The 24,268-nt window shown below is 36.2% G+C and overlaps 1 protein-coding gene across 2 annotated transcripts in view; it reads left to right on the plus strand.

Annotated features, from left to right (window-relative positions):
• Positions 1 to 24,268, plus strand: part of PARG (poly(ADP-ribose) glycohydrolase) — a 64,375-nt gene that overhangs the window by 34,401 nt on the left and 5,706 nt on the right. For both annotated transcript variants that reach the window (XM_027460657.3, XM_027460658.3), the window contains exons 10-16: positions 6,775 to 6,854; positions 8,665 to 8,725; positions 9,366 to 9,441; positions 10,751 to 10,898; positions 16,817 to 16,895; positions 17,869 to 17,977; positions 21,675 to 21,780. In XM_027460657.3, the coding sequence (XP_027316458.2) occupies positions 6,775 to 6,854; positions 8,665 to 8,725; positions 9,366 to 9,441; positions 10,751 to 10,898; positions 16,817 to 16,895; positions 17,869 to 17,977; positions 21,675 to 21,780 (659 nt within the window). The remainder of the gene's footprint in view (positions 1 to 6,774; positions 6,855 to 8,664; positions 8,726 to 9,365; positions 9,442 to 10,750; positions 10,899 to 16,816; positions 16,896 to 17,868; positions 17,978 to 21,674; positions 21,781 to 24,268) is intronic.

Genomic DNA, 24,268 nt, shown 5'->3' on the forward strand with positions numbered 1-24,268 from the left:
GTCCACCCCCAATCAAGACATGAATCTGACAAAATGACAGATGCTGAGTGCATATAAGATATTAAGAATACATTTTTTCCTCCTCTGTTTAGTACTTTCTGGTGTACCAGTGCTTGGCACTGTTGCTGCAGGGATGATGGCATGTGGCTTGAATGCTGGTGCATGCGCTAATAGCAGCAAGTGATTGGAAGGAAGGGCATTTTGTGTGTTAGTATTAACAGAAATCATCTGTGCCCCTCCTCTCCTGTCTGTGTTTCTGGATGAAGGGAGGGGAGAGCGAGCCTTCCTCATTTGACACTGAAGCACTTGGGTTAATGGTATGTTGTGACACTGAGTGTCTAGTTTGATTGTTCGTCATGCTACAAAGTTGCTTGTATAATGAAATTCTCTGAAATTTAATTAAATTATTCCCTTTAGAACTTGGCAAGGATCGGCCTCTTACAGTTCTTAAGTCATTAATGACATAATTCATTAAAATTGTAGTTAATATCATGGCATTCATAGTTTAACTTTGAGAGCTTGAATGGTTATGAATTTTAGTAGATGGAATGACATCTGTTCAGTGGCCAAATAATTAAATCATACAAAACAGCAGAAAGCATTGCTTTCATTCAAACCAAACATCAAACCAAAATTTAAAAGTTCAATTTGAAAAAAAAATGCTTTTATAATATACAAAATGGAAATTGATTGGGCAGTTTTATGCAAGAATACTCAGTCACAAAAAGAATAATTATATTTTTCATTTTCTCCCTCATACTGATAAATTTCCCGTAGAAGTTGCATGCTGTTTGAATGTAAAGAATGAGTTGTATTGACTCTTCGGAGATCGTGTCTCAGATTATGATGATGCTCACATTTTAAAGCACTTTCTTCTGGCAACACTCATAATGAATCTTCTTTGTGGATACTTCGTATTTTAGTGTAGAATTTTCATAAAGCATTTTCCTTCATGAAATACATCAAAGTTAAGAAAGAACAATGCTTTCTTGTATTTACCTTTGAGAAGATACTGAAACCCGATACAGTCCAGTGTCATACAAGACTTTGCTCAGGGGAGTTTTTTCTTCCCTGTGTGTTTCTTAAGGTTATAGTATGTATTTGGTAATTTTGGAAAACTATCAAGTCTGATTATGTGTAAAAGAAAAGTATAAAGAAAAAACCCTGCAATCTCAAATCTGTTTTCTAGATGACTGAAATGGAAACTGGTTTGTTGAAGAACCATTCTTAGCTGTAGTGTCAAGTTGCAATAACTTGTTTATTTTCTTTTTTTCAAAAAACTACTGTAATTAAACTGGAGATATGAGGCATCTGTAATAGTTCCTGTCAAAGCAAGCGAGGCTGTAATACAATTAAAAATAGCATGTCTAGTAACAGAAACCTGGTGGATCTTTTAGCACATACCTTAGTGAGATGCTCTGGTCTGAAACCACCGGCATTCTACTAGGACTGAATTTCTTCATCTTTATCAAACAAGCTTTTAAAGTAATTTCAAGTGATTAGAAATGAGGGGAGAAAAAAAAAAAAACAACAACAGTAGTTAAGATATATATGTCTTTTATGGATTGTATAATATATGAAAGGAAATGGGCAAACTATGGTACGTTTATACAGGAGAATTGAAATCTAATTTTCTAGTAATGCAATTGTCTCTTCATAAACAACATCCATTTTGCAACACTAATGAGGGTTCTCTGGGGAATAAATTATCTAGTGACTTTGAGAGAACTTGATTTGGACAGAGAGACGTATTGCTCCTCTGAAAAGTGATTCTAGGTTTTCTTTGTCTATAGGCACTGGTCCTGTTACACCTACCTTAGGTCTATGTACTAATTAGCATAGATTTCAGTGGAGCATCATGTCCTGGGAAAAGTTAAAATCAGCGTGTGTGGTGGATGATGAAATGATCTTTAAATAGATGGCTTAGAAGGACGCCATTCCTAACAAGTCTAGTAATTACTTTGCTCTGGTGATTGCAGCAGTACTCTGAGTACTTCTTTGATACCTCAGTAAATACAGTCATTGACTTCAGAACTCAGTTTTACCATGCTGTGGTAAAGCTTTTTGGGTTAGATGTTCGCTTTGAAATGTTTTACCCTGCTGTTTCTTGGTGTTGAGTACTTGGGGTTAGCGTTTTTATCATTCCATCAGTCATATATCAGCATGCTGTTTCTTAGACTCCTAACTCACTAAAGCTTTTTCTTAGGAGCAACTTAAAATACTCCAAGTTGCTTTCCAAAATAAATGAAAGCACAAAATGAAAAGTACAGAGCAGGAGTCTGGTTGTATGTGAGAAGGAAAGATGGTTTTAGCCTCTAGATGACTAACAAAGTCACATTGCTTAATTTTTGTATGCTTATACAAATCTTAAAAATTGATGTTTAATCCAAAGATGGAGTCCTAATTAAACAAAACGGTTGAATGGTATGATGCCTTAAATAACTTCGAGATGATGACAGTTTATACCTATGACACAGCAGTAAATAAGAAATTGCCTATGAGGTTGAATCATTGAATATATTGTTTTTATCCCACTTGATGCCAAGGGAATTCAAAACCTCTAAATTGCTTTCTGTATAGACAGAAATAGAAGGCTGTTTTAATTCAGAAAGCTGGGATTTGAGTTATTAAATGAGGAAGACGTACACTAGCCACCAGAAAAACAGAACTGATGTTGCTGTACTTGACTCACTTAAGGTTGTGCTGGAAGTGTGATCTAGATAGTGACTTCTCCTTTTGTGCTCTCACAGAGCGAGTTATTTTGTCTGCCTTTTGTCTCTGGACAGGTTTCTTATCTAGATTATCCTGCTTTTGATTCCTATGAAGTCCAAAATACATGAATTGAAATTTTGCTACTCTGAAAAGCTTTAATTTTAGTTCTCACTTAAACTATTTTCAATAGTAGCAGGACTTTCTAGTAAGGGTTTCTATTTTACGTTGTATGTAAGAATTCCAATTTTTAATTTGTTTAAGATGATTTCCTCATCTTAGATTGTGCAACTGTCATTTAAGTTTTTAAAACTGTCTAGGGAAGGGGTCTCCAAAGTTTTTTGATCATGCACCCCAAGAGAAAAAGTTTTTTGAGCACATAATATATGTTTATTTTTTCCAATACATATACTACTGTGGTAGCGTTGTCTGTATTTTATGAAACACAAAAATAGGAATTAAAAAAGATGAGAGAGTTTAAATAACCATTGTTTTAAAAATGTTTTTTATGAATGGTACAAAATTTTTTTCTTCCTGTAAGAAAGTACTCTTTCTGTAAGAAGGTACCTGTGGTAGTTGAGGAAAAAGCTCAGGTGGTTAACTGTGGGGACCATAACTATAAAGTTGTGCACTCATACTTCTTGCAGGCAGCACATATGAAATGTCATGGATTTATGAATGGAAGTTTGTACAATGCTTTGAAGTATAATCCATACTGCACATTTTTGTGTGTTGTTACAGTGTTGACAGTTCTCTGGGCCTTAGGATAGGTTCCAATTAGAAACAGCTAGAAACAGTTAGAAACAGTTAAAAACACCTGTGTACTCTTGGCCAAGGAGCATTGAAAAAACCTGCAGCCTTGGGGTTGGAAGATGCAGGCTGGGAATGGAAATACTGATAGGAAATCCGTGTTAACTAGCAGCCTAAATCACAAGGTTGTAATGGTTCTTTCTGCTTGGGAAATTAGAGAGTCAGTTCTTGGTGTAATACCAAGGGATCAGTTTAGCTCCTTGGAAATCAAAATTTACGAGTAAGCTGCTATATTTTGAATTACACCTTAATCAGAAGCAGTGCATTATGAAACCATTTATCTAAACAGTTTCAGCTTTTCCCCAGTAAACTGTTTGCATGCCAAGGACACTTCTGAGTAGCTCTTCATGTTATTAGATCATGTTGATGTTGCTTCATTGGAAATGTACCCTTAGAAGTACCTTTCAGATTGACCACTTGCCAAGATACTTTAGATGTATAAAATGCTACGTGAGAATGCATTTTTTCCATTTGTGTATTTGACGCTCTTTTGCATCTGTGTTTCTTGAAAAGACAACATGGTGTTTTCAGCATTACAAAAAAAACAACTTAGGTTTTGGTTAGAGAACTGTTTACAGTTTCCAGCGCACCAGCCCCATGTGAGGTGCTCTTCGAGGCACTTACAAGCAGGTTCCTCAGAGCTCTGCCTTTCTTTTGCTTCTGCCTTTCCAAGGTGGAAATGTTGGTTGAAAATAAGACAATTCTGAATTTGCAGTCAGTGAGGCTTCAGAAAGCAGAATATTGATTATACTTCTAAAATACTTCTTCTACCCTAAGATTTCAGGAAAACATTACTATAAAATAAGAGCACCTGTTTTTGCAATAGTAAATATTTAAACAGTGCAAACTATTGCCTTAAAACTTTACTGCATGTTTATTGATGGTTGTTGCTAATTTTTTTTATTGAGCACTTTTTTTTTCATATTCCCAGTAGCTGATCTTGCTATTGTTGGTGTTTTCTTTCTCATGTAGAAGATTTCTCTTCAAAAAATTGAAGTAGGTGTCTGACTTAGTTAGGAAAGAGTCTACATGTCGCCACAGTGACTTTAATAATCTTTAACAGTTTTACCCAGTGCTACAGGGCAGGACAGAAGTACAGATCTCTCTTATTGTTGTAATTATAGAATGTGTTTTGGGAATTTATCTGCTGTAAATGAGATTTCCGAAGCAATCAGCATTACTCTAGCTTTAATCCCAGGAGAGAAAGAAAAGAGGTATTTATCACAGCATTTAACAAGAGGAAATACAGTCTGTTGCTGACCACTTCAGTTTAAAAAAAAAAATGTCTATTTGGTTAAAATTCCCTACTGACACAGTGACTACATTTTGGTGAATAATTGTAATGGATGAAACCGAGTTCATCTGCCTTGCTGTTGTTCCCTTTTAGCTTGATCTGCCTATTCCAAGCATAGTTTTTTCAGCTCTGGACTTTTAGCACAGTGTGCTAGTTATGCTAAATCATGTACTGCCTTTGTGCCATGAAGAACTCACTCCTGGGAATGTGCAACATGAGCAAGATTTCAAGTTGAAGTTGAGGCAAAAAAAATAATGATGAAGGCATGATTAGGCTAATATATAAACTAACCAGTTTAAAGGATTCATACCAAATAAGACTTCCAGATAAAAAGTCAGAGATAACATAGGGATTTAGGCAAGACTTAAGTGCATAAAGACTTAACTGTCTTTTATGGAGCCCCTTACTGGTTGAGCAAGCACAACCCCATGCTAGAACTTAGGGATGGGTCCATTTTGAAGTAGGACATATACATATAAAGTTTGCCTTCTTAAAGTCCTAATTTGTTGCTCCAAGACTGAGGTTTTTATAAGGCCTTTCCAACCTTTATTAAATGTATTAACATTACAGGTACTACATCTTGCTTACAGATTCTGGGTCAGGTTTCAGATTTCATGCAGTATGCCTATTTAGTCCTTTGACTGTGACAACCTAAAATTAGCTTCTGTAACTTAAAACAGATTTTGGATAAAATTTATGTCTTCAGCATGCATATCCCATAAGAATTTTTAAATACTGGAAAAAAAATCTATTTTGCTTTATCACTAAAAGCTAAGTTTACCTGACAGTATTCTGCTTTTAAAGGCAGGTTATCATTCCAGTGCATGGAAAGAAATGAATAATGTTGTGTCATTGCTTTCCTCACTGTTGTGGCTTTTGTGTTGTGTTGTTTGTTTGGAGGGGATGGGGGCTGTTGCACCTTACATCCTCAGGGCTTTCACTGTATCAGACATCTTTTAGTGACCTTCCTGTTCAAAGGATATTATTTCTGAAGTCCCCACTATTCTTCCTTCCAGATAAATTCCATTATGTTTTGCCAATAACAATGCCTTGTCACTTTATTGGAAGTGAAATTAAGTAATGCCTGTTCAAGTTGCTGGAAGATGGATGACGCTGTAAAAATATTTCAGTTAACCTTAAAAGCATACATTCACTTAATGGCTAAAAATTGGATGCTTCTTTTTAATGCTTAGTTTTTTACAGATGAGTTTGAGAATGCCGGTAGTAGCTCAGTGGATAAAACCGTTTCTGCAGGGGGAGGATTAATTTCTTTAGAAATGCTGCTGGTATGATGCAGCTCTTCAAAGCAATATAGTTGCATTATATTCTCCTCTGCAACTCACTGAGCTGTAAGTAGGGTAAGGCATTTGGATCCAGGAATACTCAATGTGCTTGTTTTCACTCCGGGTCACTGATTTCAATTCAAGACAGTCTGCTGCAAATAAAACTCATAGCTTTCTTGGACATTCATATTGAAATTATATTTTTTGATATTACAAAATCAATAAAAGATGGATATTTCATTATCATTTCATCAGAAACGTATCGAGTGAATGAACCTAAGAAACAGCTCTACTTTGAAGAATGTGCTTTTATGAAGGTGTATGGTTTTGACTGTCTGCCTTTAAAGTGTACTACACATGTAAGCACGTAAACGTACTTTCCAAGTAGCTGTGGGAAATGCATCTCAGTGTTTGTGTAGAATTCAAGCCTGTTATCTGAATAATGAGTGGTATGAAGGGCATAGTTTCTTTTCAGGATCAAGGCAATGGAGGCATAGTGTAGCAGCCTTGTGAGTAAATACTTTATGGAAAGAACTGCTTGGACAGCCCCTTTGTGGCTTAGAAGTGGTTGACTTTAAGGAGGGCAAACTGCTTTTTTGTTTTTACATACTGCATAGTAATTAGGCGAGGTGTGTTTCCCTGAAATCTAATCAAATTGCTTTTATGTCTGTTTTCCAGATTGTTTGAAGGACGGTCACCAAGGAAGCCTGAGAAACTTAAGACGCTTTTCTGCTATTTTAGAAGAGTCACAGAAAAAAGTAATTCTTGTTGTAATTCTTTTTTTTTTTTTTTTTTTTTTTTTTAGCTATGAAGCAGACACATGAAGAATTTAATCCCATTCAATTTAGAAATGGCTATGTGGCATTATGATGGAAATGTCTAACAAAAGGCAGCACACCGAGTGCACTGATATTCTTCTTAGTGTCAATTTATCCCATATAGATGAGACATGCAATTTCATTTTTTGCATGGAGCTTATTCTTTGTTCCTTTTTTCTGAAGAGTGTTTTTTATGTATGTCTAAAATATCTGTATTTGCATACAGATATTTTCACACACACATTTATATATAAGCTATATATCAAATGTGTAGTTCTGTATCCATAAACACATATTTTGTGTGTTTGTATAATATATGCAAATACTTGGTGGACCATACCAGAGTGAGAAAGCAGAAGGAACTTAACAACATATATAGTCATTAAAATTACAGGTACTATCTCTTGCTTAAAGATTCTGGATCAGTTTTCAGATTTCCTGCAGGATGCCCATTTAGTCCTCTGACCATGACATTTTTAATTCTAAGTGGTTTTTCCTTGCTTGTGTTGATACTTCAGGTTTTTTCCTTCTGTTCATCCAAAACAAAGCTGCTGTGAACTTTTCCCAGTTTAAAATAAAGTAAATGCTATCAAGAAGTGGAATGTCTTCAGCTCTTCTAGAAATTAGCATGATACTTTCCTTAGTGTGCATGGTCAAATATTCTGTTGTTGCCATTAATTTGAATGCCTGCATAAACTCTCAAAAATACATTTATCGGAGTATGAACTGTATCAGATCTTACATATTACATTTTTAGGAGAAAGGGATTTTACTGCAGTTGCATATGTTGCATCTGCAGCAATATCTTACAGTGTTTTTATCGAACTTTCTCTTTTTGTGTCAGTATTTCACTATTAGCTTCATATTCTCTCAGAAGAGTTTGTTCTAAATAGGAAAACAGCTGCAAGCTATTATAGAAATCCTTGTACTTGGTTCAGTCCATCTTCAGTTCATCATTTTCATTCACAACTAATTAAATGCTACCTCCTGTTTCAGCTAACAAACTTTCAGCAGTGTCAATAGAAATAAATCTCTGGGGTAAAATGTAAGTTGTGATCTATGTGTGTAAGTGAGAAGGGCTGTAGTGTACTGGCTTTTTCTTACTAGTTTAGTAGTGTTTTAAAATTTTTGCAGCTGTCTCTGGCCCCCTGTGCATCAGAAATCTGTTGGGAGCATGCTTTATCAAAACAACTGTATTACATTTTTTAATGTTATAACTTCAAACTACTTAAGGACATTTTTGCATGTTGTTTTCTTGAATTAAAAGTTTGTATTACACTTTTAAGACCCAATTTCTTGGTTTGTTTGTTTGTTTTGCAAGGAATTAGTAAGACAAAAGTAACTTAGCTCTATAAATGACTGTAATAGTTTCACAACTTTTTTATTGCAAATGGTAATTGAATTCCTTGTAAAGGAATACAGCAGGGGCTATGTAAACTGAAGATTTTGTCAACAGGTGAATGCTTAATTTGTAAATAAATAAATATAAATAAATAAAAATATAATAATAATATATATAGCGCCACTGATAATAGTATTCCCTTGTAGAGAAGCATTCATTTATTGAAAGCTTTTTGTTTGTTTTTAGAGCAAGAAAATTTATTTTTGTTCTCCTCAAACCCATACATGCTTTTGAGGAAAATTAACTTCTTCTGTTTCTGTCAGGAATTATGCTTGTTGTAATTAAAATAATCTAAAAGCCTAGCAGTTAATACTTTTTTTTTTTCCCCTGGGGTTTGTTTGCTTGTAGAACCTACTGGGTTGGTGACGTTTACAAGGCAAAGTCTCCAAGAGTTTCCAGACTGGGAAAGGTAAGTCAAATGTCTTGTTAAATATAAGAATTTGCTTAGAGATTAACCTGAATCCCATTAAAGTTGAATTGATTCATGCCAGCAAGTGATCCGGAAAATAATGTTTGGTTTGGCTTGCTATGGAGAGAAGAACAGAAAGAAGTGGGTGAATGGACACCGACAGTTGGTGTGACTGGAGCTTGTATCTGTTTGCCTGTGGAGCAGACGAGTCTTAAGAGATTTTCTTTAAAACAGTAATACCTTTTTGTTTGTTGCTTGAGAGGAGAGAAAGTGAGAGCTGACTTGATGCCAGAAATGACAGAAAATATAATGAATTAAAATGCTGTGCTTGCAGCTTTTTTCCTGGTTAGCAAGTTAATGTGGTACAGACTTGTGTGAAAAATGTGGAAATGAAACTTCACATTTGGGGCTTTGTAATGAAAGAGGTGGAGAAACTGAACCATTGACTGTGTTATTAAGCCTTAATAAATTGTTTCTGAAAGGCAAATGCATTTTCCTCAATCCTTTGGATTTTTTTTAACCACCTTACGCTTAGGTGCATAAAAAGCTAGGTTTTGGACGGGTTTTCTCTTAAATGGATGTCTCTTTGGGGATCCTGTAATCATCTTTTCTGTGCAATGTTTTTTTTCCTCAATGATAGATCTCAGAAAAAACTGTCTAGATTACATGTCACCTATGAGGGCACTATTGAAGGCAATGGACAAGGTATGCTACAGGTAAGTGCATATACCAGTAAAAGTGGCTTTATCTCATGTTTTTGTCATATTTTTACAGTCTGTCAGTTTAAAATTGTTTATCCTCAATTGACTTACGTGACAAAGCGTTATGCATGTAAATGAAACATCAAGATGAATTCCTTGGGCAGACTTAGTGCTATCAGTATTCCCTAGCTCACTGAGGCTGGTAGATGTACCTGTTACAGAGCTAGCTGACAGAAAATCACAAGCCCTGGACAGCTTCAGGTCCTTTGGTTCAAACTGGGATCAAAGATTGACAAGATAAAAGTTTCAGACTGGAATTTTGATGAGCTGCCAAGGGTTTTGGTGTTCTTATGCCTTTTTTTTTTTTTCTTTTTTGTTATGATGGTTGTGCCCCAGACAGTGACCAGGTCAGGAGTTCAGGAGACTTTTTGCTGCTACAGCACCACTGTTCTGGTCTGAGAGCCAGTCAGTTGAAATAAATTGATAAAGGAAGATGTCCTGTCCATATCGATAGCAAGGAATACACTTGAGTTTTCAAATAACCTTAAAGAAAGAAGGAAAGCAGTCTGTCTTCTAGAGTTCTGTTACCATAAATTAATTAATTAGAAAAAAATTAGTACTTCTTGAGACAGGAAAAAGTGGTGCAAACTTCTTAAGGGTTGGTAACTTACATAAATAGTAATTTATTGAATAAAGCAATTGATTTTAAAACTGTTGTCTATATAAAAAATGTATAAAATATGTATCATTGTAGCAAAAACTAGAGTCCATAGCTTCCCTGTATCAGGCAGAAACCTTGGTGATCAAAATGATGGCGTGCCTTGTTCCAAGGACAATCCATAAGAGATTCCTCTAAGTACAGAACAACTGGTACAGGGCAGTGCTGAGCTAAAAATGCTTCTGTGTGGACAGCCAAGGCAGAAAGCTTATTAAAGGACAACTTAATAATTCTTCTGTGTCTGTAAAATGCAGGAAGGATACTGTAATCTGCTGTTTCCATTTTTCACATTTACTGAAACTTTTTATAATTACATGCATGCCCTTTCAAAACTAAAAATGGGATTCAGAGCCTTTGATATGTAGAACTTTATTTTGCTGTATAATATCTCTCTTGTCTCATTTTGATTTTTCTGAATCAAAAGAAAGGGAAGAATGAGATGGGCATGCTGTGAATCGGGTTCTGTCCTGCTGTTTATATTTTTAAATGATAGCAGTGGATCTCAACAGAGTTGAAATTTGTACAGGACTTTATTTAACTCAGTAAATGAAAGGATTTTTTTGCTGTTTGCTTATCTCTTAATCCTCCTGAATATATTTTTGTTAGGTTGATTTTGCAAACCGTTTTGTTGGAGGTGGTGTCACTGGGGCAGGACTGGTACAAGAAGAAATTCGTTTTTTAATCAACCCAGAACTGATTGTATCGAGGCTCATCACTGAAGTCTTGGATCACAATGAATGTCTCATCATCACAGGTTAGTTGTTGCAGTATATGTTTCACATCTTGTTCTGGTTTTCTATGTAGAAAAATATATTTCAACTTGTTTAGTATGCTTAAATGTTGTAGGAAAATAAAAAGATTGTACTTACTTAACAATAAGCTTCCTTGTTCACCCCACTTCTTAAGACTGTAGGGCCACTGTTCCAGTACATCTTTTTTGAAGGAAGGAAACAATATGAGCAGATGAGGAGTTACAGAACTCTTTTTACCTTACATAAATTTGTTTAAGGACTCAGCATCTTTAGACCTAGATAAGGCCTAGATAAGGAATACTGTTGGGCAACATAGGTAAAAGACAATTCCTAGCTATTAGCAGGTAATGCTTCTGATGTGCCAAAGCAGGGTGGGTTTTGTTCCTGTCTGGAATTTGTAACATTCATTGTAATCCATGGGACTGAAAGCTCAATCTGAGAAGAGGAACTGTCTTCTGGGTACCAAACAGGGAAGGAAGCGGTAGAAGAAAAAATGAGCATCTGTTAAAAATGATAGAAAGTCAGGAAATGTTTCTTGAGGATGTTGATTTTGTAGGTTACAAACACGTGTTCGTATTACTTGTTACCAGTTGTGTTCATAACTTGCAACATCAAAAGCTAAGTGCTTCTCCAGTTTATTGTTGTGAGTCTGTATGCACTGTCTGTCCAGTGCTTCACTGAAAATATTGTTCCTTTTGTTCACCATCTGTTTTAAAATTTGTGATGTTTTATTACACATTGGATCAAAATAATTAGGTGAGAAAACAGCTAATGTCACTGGTAAGAATGGGCCAGTCCCAGGTAGTGCTGCGTCCTGGATGTATACATGGTAACACAGCAGCTAGACACTGTGTGACTGGCAAAATAATAAAATGTTGATAGATTTTTTTTCTTTATAGCTATTCTTTAGGGTAAATAAAAAATACTTTATCAAGAGATACACTATTTGCTTGGAGTAATAGATTATGTATGTTATTTGTATTTATGTATGTTATGTATGTTATTTTTCAACCTACTAGAATGTTTAAAAAAAAAGAAAAGATTGTTTTTCATTACCTGAAAACAGACTGGAATTTGTGGAGGCATTGGAACAGTTTTCTTGGAAAAAGTCCTTCCAAAGCACTCATTCTTTCTTACATGCATGCACGGTAGAAATTTGAGCTTATATCTTCCAAATCTTACCGTGCCCTGAAGCTATTGGTTGTAGTGGCCAGCACCTCTTTTGTTTTCAGTCTTAACCTTGGTAATCTTTCACCCAGTGTTTTGGATTGTTTTTCCACCCTACCAAAACCCTTGCCTTTTCTGTGAAAACTTTTAGGTAAACTTGCTTTTGTGATTATTTTTAAAAATAAATGCTAAAATTCTTGGCCAGTTCTGATTGCTGTCTTCTGTTTTGGATATGATGCTGTAACAGAAGTAATTTATTCAAGTATTGTCCTCTGAGTGAGCCTTTTTTGGGGAGCATAAAAACAGAGTGCAGCTATCTGTCTGTGTACTAACAGATTCCAAATATGAATGTTTTGAAAGAGCTGCTTCCATTCTTCTCTAATGGAAATGGCCATTCCATCATTTTCATTTAATCCCTGGACTTCTTCCATCTCAGTTAATAGCCAAGTCTCCACTGCATGTCACGATCCTCCTGATGAATTACATTTTGTGATGCATCTTGACTCAGTGGCCTAATGGGTAGAACTGTGTAGCTTAAATTTGCAGTAGAGTCTGAGAAATGGGAGAGAAATTGAATTCATTGTGATTGCATGGTATCTGGTTAAGATCACCGCTGTGCTGAATATGGAAGTGGTCATGCACAGTCAAGTTCTTCAACACAGACATCTACCTACTGAAATGTCAGCAGCAATGCCAGAGATTCCTACAATTGCATTTCTGGTAGAGCTATGAAAGCGAGTCACGGGTTTTCATTCAGGATTTTTTCTTTATTATGGTGTTTTATTGGAGGGTGCGTTTTTTGTTTTTGTTTTTCCTTCGAGTTTGCGTATATTCAGACACTGTTAAGAGCCAGTGAAGCTGTGTTCCATGTTTGCTTTAAAACTGCAGATTGAACAATGGCCAGTCCTATCTGTGCCTCAGTGGTGCATGTTCAGAGACTTCTAAGCGCGTTGCTCATGCAATAAACTTGATCAGGTAATTTGTGCAGCTGAGAATTTACTTGTGATAATGTGTTTTTTCAGCTGGATTGGCTGATCATGCCATTGTCTGGAGGGCCAGGAGAGCCAGAAGACTAATGCTGATGCATATGTAATAAGTCAGAACTGGTTGAAAGACCTTCCCTCATCTTTGGCAGTAAATGTGCATTTATGGCAGTAACTACTTGGTTTTTCCATGTACTAATTTTTATGAGGTGCTAGTGGTACTATTTCTTAACAATCCCTCTGAAGAAAAACTAGAGGGAACAGTGTGGTACTTCTTTCATCCCTATCCTAGGGAATTTGATAATGCCACATGAATTGTATGCAAATGAAGAGCGAGACTGTGGAATCTGAGGAGGGAGGGGCATTGTCCATTTCATGGACAAGGTCCCATAAGTGCTAGTACTTGGAGATGTCATTATTCTTCTGCTGAAGAAAGTTTCACTATGGATGTGTTTTTTCAGTCATCCTTGTATATACTTTGTTTTGACTTTGGGTAAGTCAAAATTCTTTTGTGTATTTTGTAGTTTGCTTTTAAAGGTCAAGCTGTGTTACACTGCCTTGTTTGGCTCTTTTTTTTTTTTATGGGATGTGGAAGGAAATTCACTGGAAACAAACATATCCAATTTATCCTGTATTGCTTCCAATCTCCCAGCAGTAGCAGTTCATATCCAAGTGTTTCACAGGCCAAAGTGTTGCCAGTTGAATAATTGTTTTTGTCTGACATATTTCCAGAGCTTTGCTCATGAAAACCCGTTGATTTTCATTATCCTTGGGTTGCTGGGACATGAATTTAGTGTTTGTGTGTTTTGAGTTTTTCTTCTTTTTATATATGCGCTTGCTTGCTTGTTTGCTTCTTGGTGCTTTTGTCATTATGCACTGCACTTTCATAAAAATTAATGAAAACAGCTTTTGAAAAAATAATCTTAATACGTTGTAATTTATCTTGTTACAATATCTTGCTAATCCAGTCTTTTCCCCTCATATGCTTTCCATGTGCTTTCCATTTCCACAAAGGAAATGCTTTCTTCACAAAACTGAAGTTTTGTTGGTTGTCCTCTAGTAAGGGCTGTCAGGGAAGTTAAACGCTTCTCTTGTTTGCCTTTTCTTACTGTTAGCTCAGACACTTTTCCCAAGTATATCAGTAAATCTGAATTTTAGCTAAGTCAGGAGGTCTTAACTGACAATTGATAGCCTACAACTCAGTTTGAAGGCTGACCTCTGAATATCTAAGCTAATCACAGTTGTCGTGTGTGATCATAGATGAATATGACGGTATAGAAATGTTCTGCCATCACATGTTGTTGTTTTTTTTTTACTTTGATTTTGCAACAGAAAGTGGGTTCTTGGTGAGCAATCTTTTACCATCACAATCACTTTGATTAGCAAATTTCAAAAATAGCCTTGAGTGGAGCTTTTGTCCTCAGTGTGGTTAATCGTCTAGACATATCTAAATAAATAACGAGTGGATAATAAGGCAGATGAGTTAAAGAAGCACTGATAAGTCATCTTAGTAAAAATGGATTTGTGTAAGTGGGGAAAATGTCTTGAAATATAAGCATCAATTTAAACATTTTTAACAGCTGGTGTTTCATATAGTTAAGGCTACTGAAAACAAGCATCCAGGTTTCCTTGTCAGATAAGATTAAAAGTGAGCAGTTTTATGTTTCTGATTTTCAACGTTTTTAATTTCCTATTTAGAGATTGAAAAACTTGTCTTCTCAGAATATCACCAACCTGTGCGATAGTTAGGCATGACTCTTTCCTTAGTTATCACTCATTTTGTGCTGTCAGTGATTTTGAATGCTTACAGATCTTTCTAAACTCTATTTTTCTGTTATATTTACTGGCATAACTGATGTTGCTGTTTGTGTTTAAGGGGTTGCTTAGCAGTTGTCATCTTTTTCTTGCACTGTTTATAACGTGCCAAACTATACCGGTATGAGCAGAAATTTTCCAAACAAGGTGTTCTCTTCAATCACTCACCTTTTGAAATTCAACTGAAAATAGTTCAGCTGTTACAAGCCCAAAATGGGGAAGACTGATTTTGCTGTGGCAAAATACTTCAGGAGTGTTTCTTTGCATTTTTGCATCTTCGAGTTTTGAAGCTGGAACCTGAGGTTAGGTAAGATGGAGTGGCCTGTTAGGGTTATGATCTTTACCCCCTGTTAAAATGCTCTCCTTGTTCTCAGGGTAAAGCTTTGAAAAGTAGTTTGTGTAGTAGAGCAAAAGAGCTAAAATGGCTCGAGCTACTTAATGTGCTACTTTCCTACAGCCTTTAATGCTTGCAAGATACCCTGCTGGGCTTCTTCACAGGGCAGCCAAGTATGTACAGGACATGATTTTCTGGGTCCTCAGGCTTTTGCAGAAGTAGCCTCCTGGTACTGGCCACCACAGCTGGGAACAGCGGCCTTTCAGTATGTTCAGTGCCATTAATTGCAGTAATATTTAAGAATTCACGTCAGCAGCCATTGTGCCGGAATCATACTGAGCAAACACAAAACAAAATAACAAGAGGAAAGGAGGGATTACTGGGCAGTGAGACTTGGAAGCTTAACAGTCCTACCTAGCCTTATATAGGGTTGCCCTCAAGAGGTTGTAGGGCAGCAACTGGAGTAACAGTAGTGTGTTGGAAATCTTTGTTCATAGAATCATAGAATATCCTGAGTTGGAAGGGACCCTTAAGGATCATCAAGTCCAACTGTTCCTACCATCAGGCTTCTCTGTGGATTTGTAGACACTAATTTTGCGTTAGAGAAATAAAATAATTCAGTGGAAACATGCAGCCTGCCACATACACTTAAAACTCCTTTATATCCTTCATCTCATGTTTCTTAAACTGTCAGCTCAGCTTTTGGCTAAATTGTGATGAGGTAGTATTGCCACGTTTTAGGTAGTGGAGCAACTCGTGTTTACCTCAAAAATGTCCTTAGATCTGAGTTGTGCTAATTAATAACTTGTATCATGTAGTGAGTATAGACTGCATGTAAATGGCATGGTTTTTCTTTGTTTCATTTAGAATTTCTTTCTTCTTCCCTGCTTGGTTCCTATTCCAATTTCAAAGCACTGGAACTGAGCTGCTGTCTTTAAGAGAGTCCTGATGGTTAATAAACATATGCCAGTCTACCAAAAACTATGAAATTATCTAGTTTTTAGAGGTTACCAGGTCATCAAAACTGAGAAATATCCTTGCTGCTCTGTTTTAAACAAAACAAAGCAAAAACCAGCCACACCTATAAACTTCTGGTTTTCTATATTGTTCAAAAATGATAGCCTTCCTTTGTTAGCCTGACACTGTATTCCAGTAATGCTGACCAGACACTTCTCTCGAGTTTTGCTCCTCAATGCATTTTAAAGGAAACCTTGCTTTCATTTTGGTCCCCGGGCTGGAGGGGAGACGGGCAGTCTTTGTTAACCACATATTAACCAGGATGACTTTAAAGAAGACAGGCAATTTATTGAGAGCCTATTTGATATGGGGGTGGAAAAATCAAAAACTACCTTCTAGTTATATACTGGACAGCACGCATACAGGACAGCACACATACAAGATCTATGTTTGCAATGTCTGCCACAGAATAAACATTACATAGGGTGACAAAAAAGCCCATACTGGTTTCAAGAATTGTATACAGCGATGAATCTCTAGCTTCTGTTGATGCTTCTGAGAGGTGCATTTTCATTCAGAGAGGCAGTGATTCCTATGAAAGATTTTCCAAGAGAAAGAAATATCTAAATATTTTGTATGTAATATGGTAAATCATTTGTTTCAGGTACTGAGCAGTACAGTGAATATACAGGCTATGCAGAAACTTACCGGTGGGCAAGAAGCCATGAAGATAAGACCCCAAGGTAAAGTTCCACATATATATTTCAAGTGAAGGAATAAACATACGTCTTAAACTTGAAAACTTGGTGCCTTGAGTATTTGTCTTAACAGAAAAATGTATTGCTTGATCCTGTTCTCTTCAGTAGACCCAACAAGATGAGAAATTTATCTCCTAATCTATCGTCTTCCTTGCTTTACTGATACTAATGATGGTACCTGCCAACTTGTCAGTCCTTAAATCAACAGCTTTTATGTTATATGTATTGAATCCAAAACTTTCTGAAGATACTGACTGAACTGTGGATTTTAATTTGTCATAAGAAGTTTGATAGTGGTATTCCGAGTGTCATGGTATCATTGTATACATCATACTACTATTAGTATGGCAAAATAAGATTTAATATTGTGAGTCTAAGTAGAAAGCTCTTAGCTCTTGACAGCATTGTCAGGGAATTAAATTCATAGTGAATACACAAAATTATCAATTTTGTATGGAAATGATAAAAATAATAATAATAATAATAAAGTACTCTTCAATATCAAGTGTTTAAGGTCAGGTTGTATGGGACTTCTAAGCAACTTGCCTAGTGGACCCATGGTGGTGGCAGGGAGTTGGGACTGGATGATCTTTAAGGGTCTCTTCCAAACCAAACTATTAAGTGATTCTATAAATTTTAGAGGTAGGTAAAGAACCAACATACTCTTTTTTTGACCATATGGCGTTCCTCTGTACTTAATAAACAGTATTGTTTAGATTTGTGCCATGTTTCTACTTTTACAATCAAAGTCTAGGACAGAGTATTTGTAAATTTACATAGAAACCTGTCTCTCTTCTGATGCTATATTCAGTGCCCCATTGTTCCAAGAGTACCTTTCTAGCTTCTACGAATGGAGAAGCTCTGCAGGGAATTGCTTATTTTAGATCACGATTACGTAGCCAATAATAATAACAATAAATACTAATTTTACTGTCATCTTTTCTTCCTCCAAATTTAGGGATGAATGGCAGCGACGCTACACGGAAATTGTAGCTATAGATGCATTCCACTTCAGACGTTTCCTTGATCAGTTTGGTCCAGAGAAAATCAGAAGAGAGCTCAACAAGGCAAGGAACTTTTTACAACAGCCTGCAGTCTAAGGCTGTTTCATTGTTTGCCATAACTTTCCAAATATTTTTGTATTATCATCTTCAAATAAGAAAGTTTTTGCTCAGTTGTCTTTTACAATAGCTGTATTGCAGGGTTTTGCTGTATGTTGTTAAAGCAGAAGCTTGTCAAATAGAATGATTTATGTGGCATGGATTCAATGGGTTCAAAGGGGCATTTTACTTCATTTTCAGAACTATAAACAAAAGCTATATGTTTTGCAAATTCTTCCCTGTCCTGCTTCTAAACTGGTAAGTTCTCTCCATGATTGGCTCTGCTGACTCCCAATCAGCCTTTCAGTCAAGGTGGAGAAGGGGGCACCTCATGTGTTAACATGGTGACAATACATAAATATGGTGCCACTTCCCTCTCTTCTACCTTTCATGTAAACTCTTGGAGTATTTACATACTATGTGAGTTGTTTGGGGTTTGGTTTTGTTCTGTTTTTTTTTTTTTTTTTTTTTTTTTTTTTTCCCTTTCTTGCTTTGCTGCTGCTGCTTTTCTTGAAGCAGAAGTTCTTCAAATTCTTGAAGCTGATTCCCACCTCTTGAGGTTGTGTTTTTGCAATGACTAATGGTAGTTGCCATCAGTGAGCTGTTTTTAAACCAGGGGCTCTAGTTTTCAGCCCATATTAATGTTTTCAAGGCCTTTGCTGTTATCTCATTCTTAAATTGTGTCCTAACAAGAGACACCTGTTATCAGTCTGCACACAGCAAATTCTCATAATAAGTTGATAAGAGGGCCAGATGGAGGGCCTTGTGTGGTTAGCATAAGGCATAGGTAGTGCAGTGTCTGCAGCCTGTTGTAGCAATGGCAATGTGATTTTTCTGGGCAGTTGAGTACAAGGATGCTTATACAGTTACACTGTGTTAGTGTGCTTATGTTTGGGTTAAAAACAGGCCGACAGTCTGTGTGGCGTGCTTGTGTGTTAATAGATGCAGCAGGCCTATGCTTTACCTAGATAGTTAAATATAAGGCCATGAGCCTACAACTGTTAGGTCTCCTACTTTCTGTGGTGTAGGAGGGTATATAAAATATTCTAGGGTGCATCTGAAACTTAAACGTAGATTAGATTCCTTATTTTCAGCTAAAAAGAGAAGAGGAATGCTAATCAATTTTTTTCCTCCCAGAAATGATGTACAGGACTGAAGGACTTAATCTAAGGTAGTTTTAAAACCTTAGCCCTGTGACTAAAGTAACATTCATCAGCTCATTTCTTTGTGGTTGGCAATTAAATTAGCCCTGAAAAAGACAGTAAATCTTGTAAACTTCAGTGATATCTTGGTACAAAATTCAAATTACCTATGATAGTGGATTTATGATCTGCCTAAAATTTTCAGCATTATTAATTGGATTTGGATTGTTTTAAAATAAATCATGGTAGATCCATGGAACTTTTATACAGTGTGTCAGTTTGGATGGTGGTGTTTGATGAAGACTGGTTGGTATTTAAAGAAAATCTTAATGTGAGTAAATGACATTTTATAGTAGTAAACAGAATTAAGTTTATTGGAGACTAATGTTCTAACAAATCAAACACCTTCAAATGTACTGTGGCGGCTTTTAAGTCTGTTTTAAGATTTGTTCATGGGTGTAAGCAAGTTGACAGAATAAGCTGCATCTTTATATCTACTGTTTTCCAATAAATTAGGACTCCGTAAGAACAGTATATGCACAGAGGCTGTAAAATATGAGTGTATTATGGATTGGTAGATGTAACTCATCCTCCCTTTGTTTCCAGAGGCTCTTTTGTCCAACTGTAATCTTGGAACAATAGGAGATGATTGAAACAACTAGAATGGAGGGGTCCTTCTTACAGTTCACATTTTCTTATAAGCCTGTATGATTTTTCCTTTATAAGATCTATTTGCTTTATGGAACCAGATGTTAACGATCAGTTTCCTTGCAAGCTGCCTGTCTGGGGCTGACCCTTGCTTCTAGTTTAACTGAAAACAAGATTAATAGTGTCTGAAGTCACCTTTTCAGAATGAGGAAAAAAATGGCATTAGATTTCAACATTAAGATTTGCAGATATTTTTGTAAGAGATGTGATCTTTGTTAGCTTTGCTAGCCCCTTGAGATTATTGCCTCATGAAGTCTGTCCTATCAATAACTCTGTCACCACTTCCCAAATGCTAAGGAACAACTGACTTACAGTTGGGCTTGCAATCCCGGTCATAAATGTCATGAAGCCTATTTTGATGACCGCTGATTAAAAATAATTAAAATAGCTACAGCTTCATACTTGGCAAGAAATGCTTCCCTAAAAATTATGGTACACAGAACAGTTATGTTTCAAACAGGCTTAGCTGTGAGAACTGTATTGAACCATTTTAAATGAAAAAAAAAAAAAAACTAATTATTAACATCACACAACTTCTAAATAAGGTGAGATGCAATTTATAGAGGGTTGCTTATAACTTAAAGCAGCTTCATTCATGTAGTTCAAATGGAACAGCTCTTCTTTTTCCCATACAGAAGCAGTTGCTTTAAAAGTACCTAGGTGGCTTTCATGTTTTTGTATTCAGAGGTGAAAGCTATTTAAAATATCAGTGCATTGTTTCTTTTCTGGGAAGTGATCAGTTCTAGCTTTATCCTTTACTTGCTGTAAAAAATCATAGGGGAGTGAACACTCACTTAGATAGTCCTTTTGGTGCGGGTGTCCTTCCAAGCATTTGCTGACTTCCTTACTGTGTCTGACAAGACTGTTTTTATTCTGTTTTCTTTCCTGGCTAGCTGATGAATACATGCCCATTAAGTAGAATGTGAGAAGAAAATGTCATCCTATTGTGACACCACTCCATTTCTCTCACTGGGAGGATGGAGATGGATCATTTTCCAGACAGCCAGAGTATGCTTTTGCTTGGCCCGCTTTATGTATGCATTTAGTTAGTTATTATAAGCATGCTTGGGACACTGAGGGTGCTGGTAGTTCTGACTTGAGAGTTTAAGAAGCTGGAGGCACCTGATGGTGTCAAAGTGCTCTTATGCAAGTTCTGAATCATGGCACACTGCTAAAATATAAGTAGCAGAAGTGTGAATTTACTGCTTAGATCAGGTAAGAGTGAAAACATGTACTGCGATCTGTACCAGTGTTAAATAATTTTTTGTATCATTGAAAAACTTCCTAGAGGGATTTAAACACTTTTTTCTGTATATGGAAGCACCTGCCTTTCCTCAAGATTTTAGTTAGTATTTGTTTTTTCTCCTGTCCTTGCTTATTGTTTTAGACCTGTATTCTAAGATGTCATTTGGTATCTTAGTTTGTGTTAAGGAGTTTTAGCAATACTGGCTGCGGCAGTTTAGCTGTCATGTTCAAGTGTGCCAACGAGAAACAGATGTAATATCATCTACTCCTGAGGTTATATTCTCTGCTCCAGCTATCCTGAAAACTTTCCTGTAGCTTTGGAATCCTTTAGAATCTGCACCTGCATCTAATTGTTGTCTTGGATCCAAGTAAGGCAAAATTCTCGCCTTAAATTCTTTATTGATACCATGATTGACTTTCAGTTTAAAGAAAGACTAGTGATATATTGAGTTTATTTTGATGTATTTATTGCTACAAGACAGTACTGATTAATGTTATCATCTAGTTGTCTGAAAATAGCATACCAGATTGCCTGTCAACTTCATCTTCTGACTCTTGTCTGCCTGCAGGCCTACTGTGGCTTCTCTCGACCCAATGTTCCGCCGCAACATCTCTCTGCAATAGCCACAGGAAACTGGGGATGTGGTGCCTTTGGAGGGGACTCCAGATTAAAAGGTAAATTGTAGTAATACATTAATGTCCAAATGAATCAAGTACCTTAAATTTTGATTTTTGACCTTACTCTTTTTTTTTCCAGGTAAGTACACTTTTTGGCTTTCTGTAGTGTATTAACTGTTGTTCTGATTCTCAGCTAAAGTTGATTAAACTGTTGATAGAACTAGTTCATTAGCTTTGATCTTTAGTATATGAGCAATACGATCTTAAACAATAAAAATGCATGCTGCTTTTCTATGCTGTTTTCACTTTAAGGTTTGGAATAGGTACGTGGTGGTTTCTGAAATGCCAGGTTTACAAGGATTTGTAGCACTGAAAATTTCAGAACCATGGATATTCAATACTACTTTGCAAAAGAACCTACGCATTTTAGTTCTCAGTCATATACATCAGTTGATCTTTCTGGACTGGTCTTTCTAGCCTATGCCTAAAAATTCATAAGCAAAGAAATTTACGTTTTTATTATTTTCAAACATTTGGAGAGTACTTTTTTTTTCTGAACAGCTTTAGGGCATTACATTATCAAATAAACAATCATCAGGCTATCAGTTTCATTAGTCTTCGATCTAATCATCTCTTACTCATTGAGAATCTATTTTTCTTTCAATTTTCTTTGTTTTCATGACAGTTGTTTTTGATTTCCATTAGACAAAACTGGTTGCCAAGTGCAGATTGTCAATACCAAAAGTACGATCTGATCATGTTTTATTAAACCTTCCTAGCATGAATCATAATCAATGTTTTGATTTACATAAGGACTCCTAAGGACGCCTCTTGGATCTGATTATAGTATCCCTCTTTTTCTGATGTGTTGGTGTCTGATAAAAAATACTGCTCATCTGTCCAGGCTGTAACTTGTTCAGCACTGGATGTAACTTTTAGCCTAAGGAGTGCTCCCTGGATTGCTTTCTTTATTCTCCATCAGTCAGAGTTCAGAAGCAAGGTATACTGACAAAGACCACCAGAGTTGAGTCCATTTGTTGAGGAAGCCCATAAGAAAAGATGTCTTTGTCAACAAAGAAATGAGCTATGAGCTCATGAGAGTCAATAAATCTGCAGTGAACTCTGTTTAATTTTAACATAAATGAAAGCTCAAAATAAAATATTATTAACTTTTCCTCTGGTTTCAGATCAACCTTGTTTTTCCCCCCAGTTTGCCAGAATTAATGTTTAACAGCCAATTACAGCATTGCCGCTGTTATGAAAGCGCTCATTTAAATGTGTGTGTACTCTTAAGTCATCTCCTGTTCTTTTGGCAGGCCTTAGAGAGAAAGAGATCAGTAACTCCTCAGTCTAATGTTGCTCTCTTGGAAACTGAGCTTAATTTCTTAGTTGACTCCGCAAAATCAATACTTAATAAAGAGAATTAAATGACAGGGACGTGCTATCGGATATGGACATAGTTTTTAGCATGTGACATCTTTCTCTGAGCCAATGCTGACTGGAAATAAGATGATTTAATTTTTTGGTAGACGATGAGCTAGGAAAACGGTACAATAATTTGTCTTGTGTGTTTTTTATGAGACTTAGAGTTGCTCTTGATTTGTGATAACCAAGTGAAACCAATGTTTCTAGCTCAGATGCTTTTACATGGCCTTAAGTAGTAAAGGCGTTTCTCCCTTTGTTCTGGAATACTGTATAAGGTTGGTTTAAACTGAAAATTCTCTCAATGGTTTCCACTTCTCTTTAACCAAATTATACTGCAGAACAACCTTTTATGCTTCACAGGGATTCATAAATTCCTTGTTTCAGAATGTTTTCGAACTCTAAGATTATCAATACGACAATGTTATGCAACTCCCCAAAATCTTTTTTGATTACACTGGCTTGGCAGCGCATTGTAATGTCAATTTTCATAATTATTAAATTAAAGATGAAAATATTTTTCATGTGACATTCTTAAATATATACACCGTTATCCTTTCAAATGTAGTATCTGGATCTGTAACAGGGACTTCAGAACAACCAAGTGACTTGATGTAAATGGATATAATTGGATAAGTTCCATAATGCAGTATCATATTTTACCATGATTTCTTTAGTCATGAATTAAAGGAACGTGACCATGTATAAAAACATGGATACAATCAAGGTCATAGATGATGTGAAAACTGAAGTGTTTGAACTGAATCTGGCTTTATGAATGAAAGACCTGATAGCTGGAATTTTTCTTGTTTTATCTAAGCTAGGGATGTTTCCACAAAATATTAGTGTGAACATAAGACTACAAATACTGAAAATGTATGATTGGGAAAGTTGGAAGATCTTGTCTTGGTTTTGAAACCAGAGGATGATTTAACCATTTATAGGTGCAGGTAACCTGCTGATAACCGCTTTTCCTCTGGGAAATTGGACTGGAGCAGAACTTTGTTGTTCCAGCTGCTGGGTCTGCAAGGCTGTGTGGGTCCCCAGGGGGATCTGTATTATGCTGGTGTCCTGGGCTCATCAGGTGGTAGAAGAAGGTCAAGGATGGCAGCAAAACCACTCC

Source organism: Anas platyrhynchos, chromosome 6, assembly GCF_047663525.1.
Source record: "Anas platyrhynchos isolate ZD024472 breed Pekin duck chromosome 6, IASCAAS_PekinDuck_T2T, whole genome shotgun sequence".
Lineage (NCBI taxonomy): Eukaryota > Metazoa > Chordata > Aves > Anseriformes > Anatidae > Anas > Anas platyrhynchos.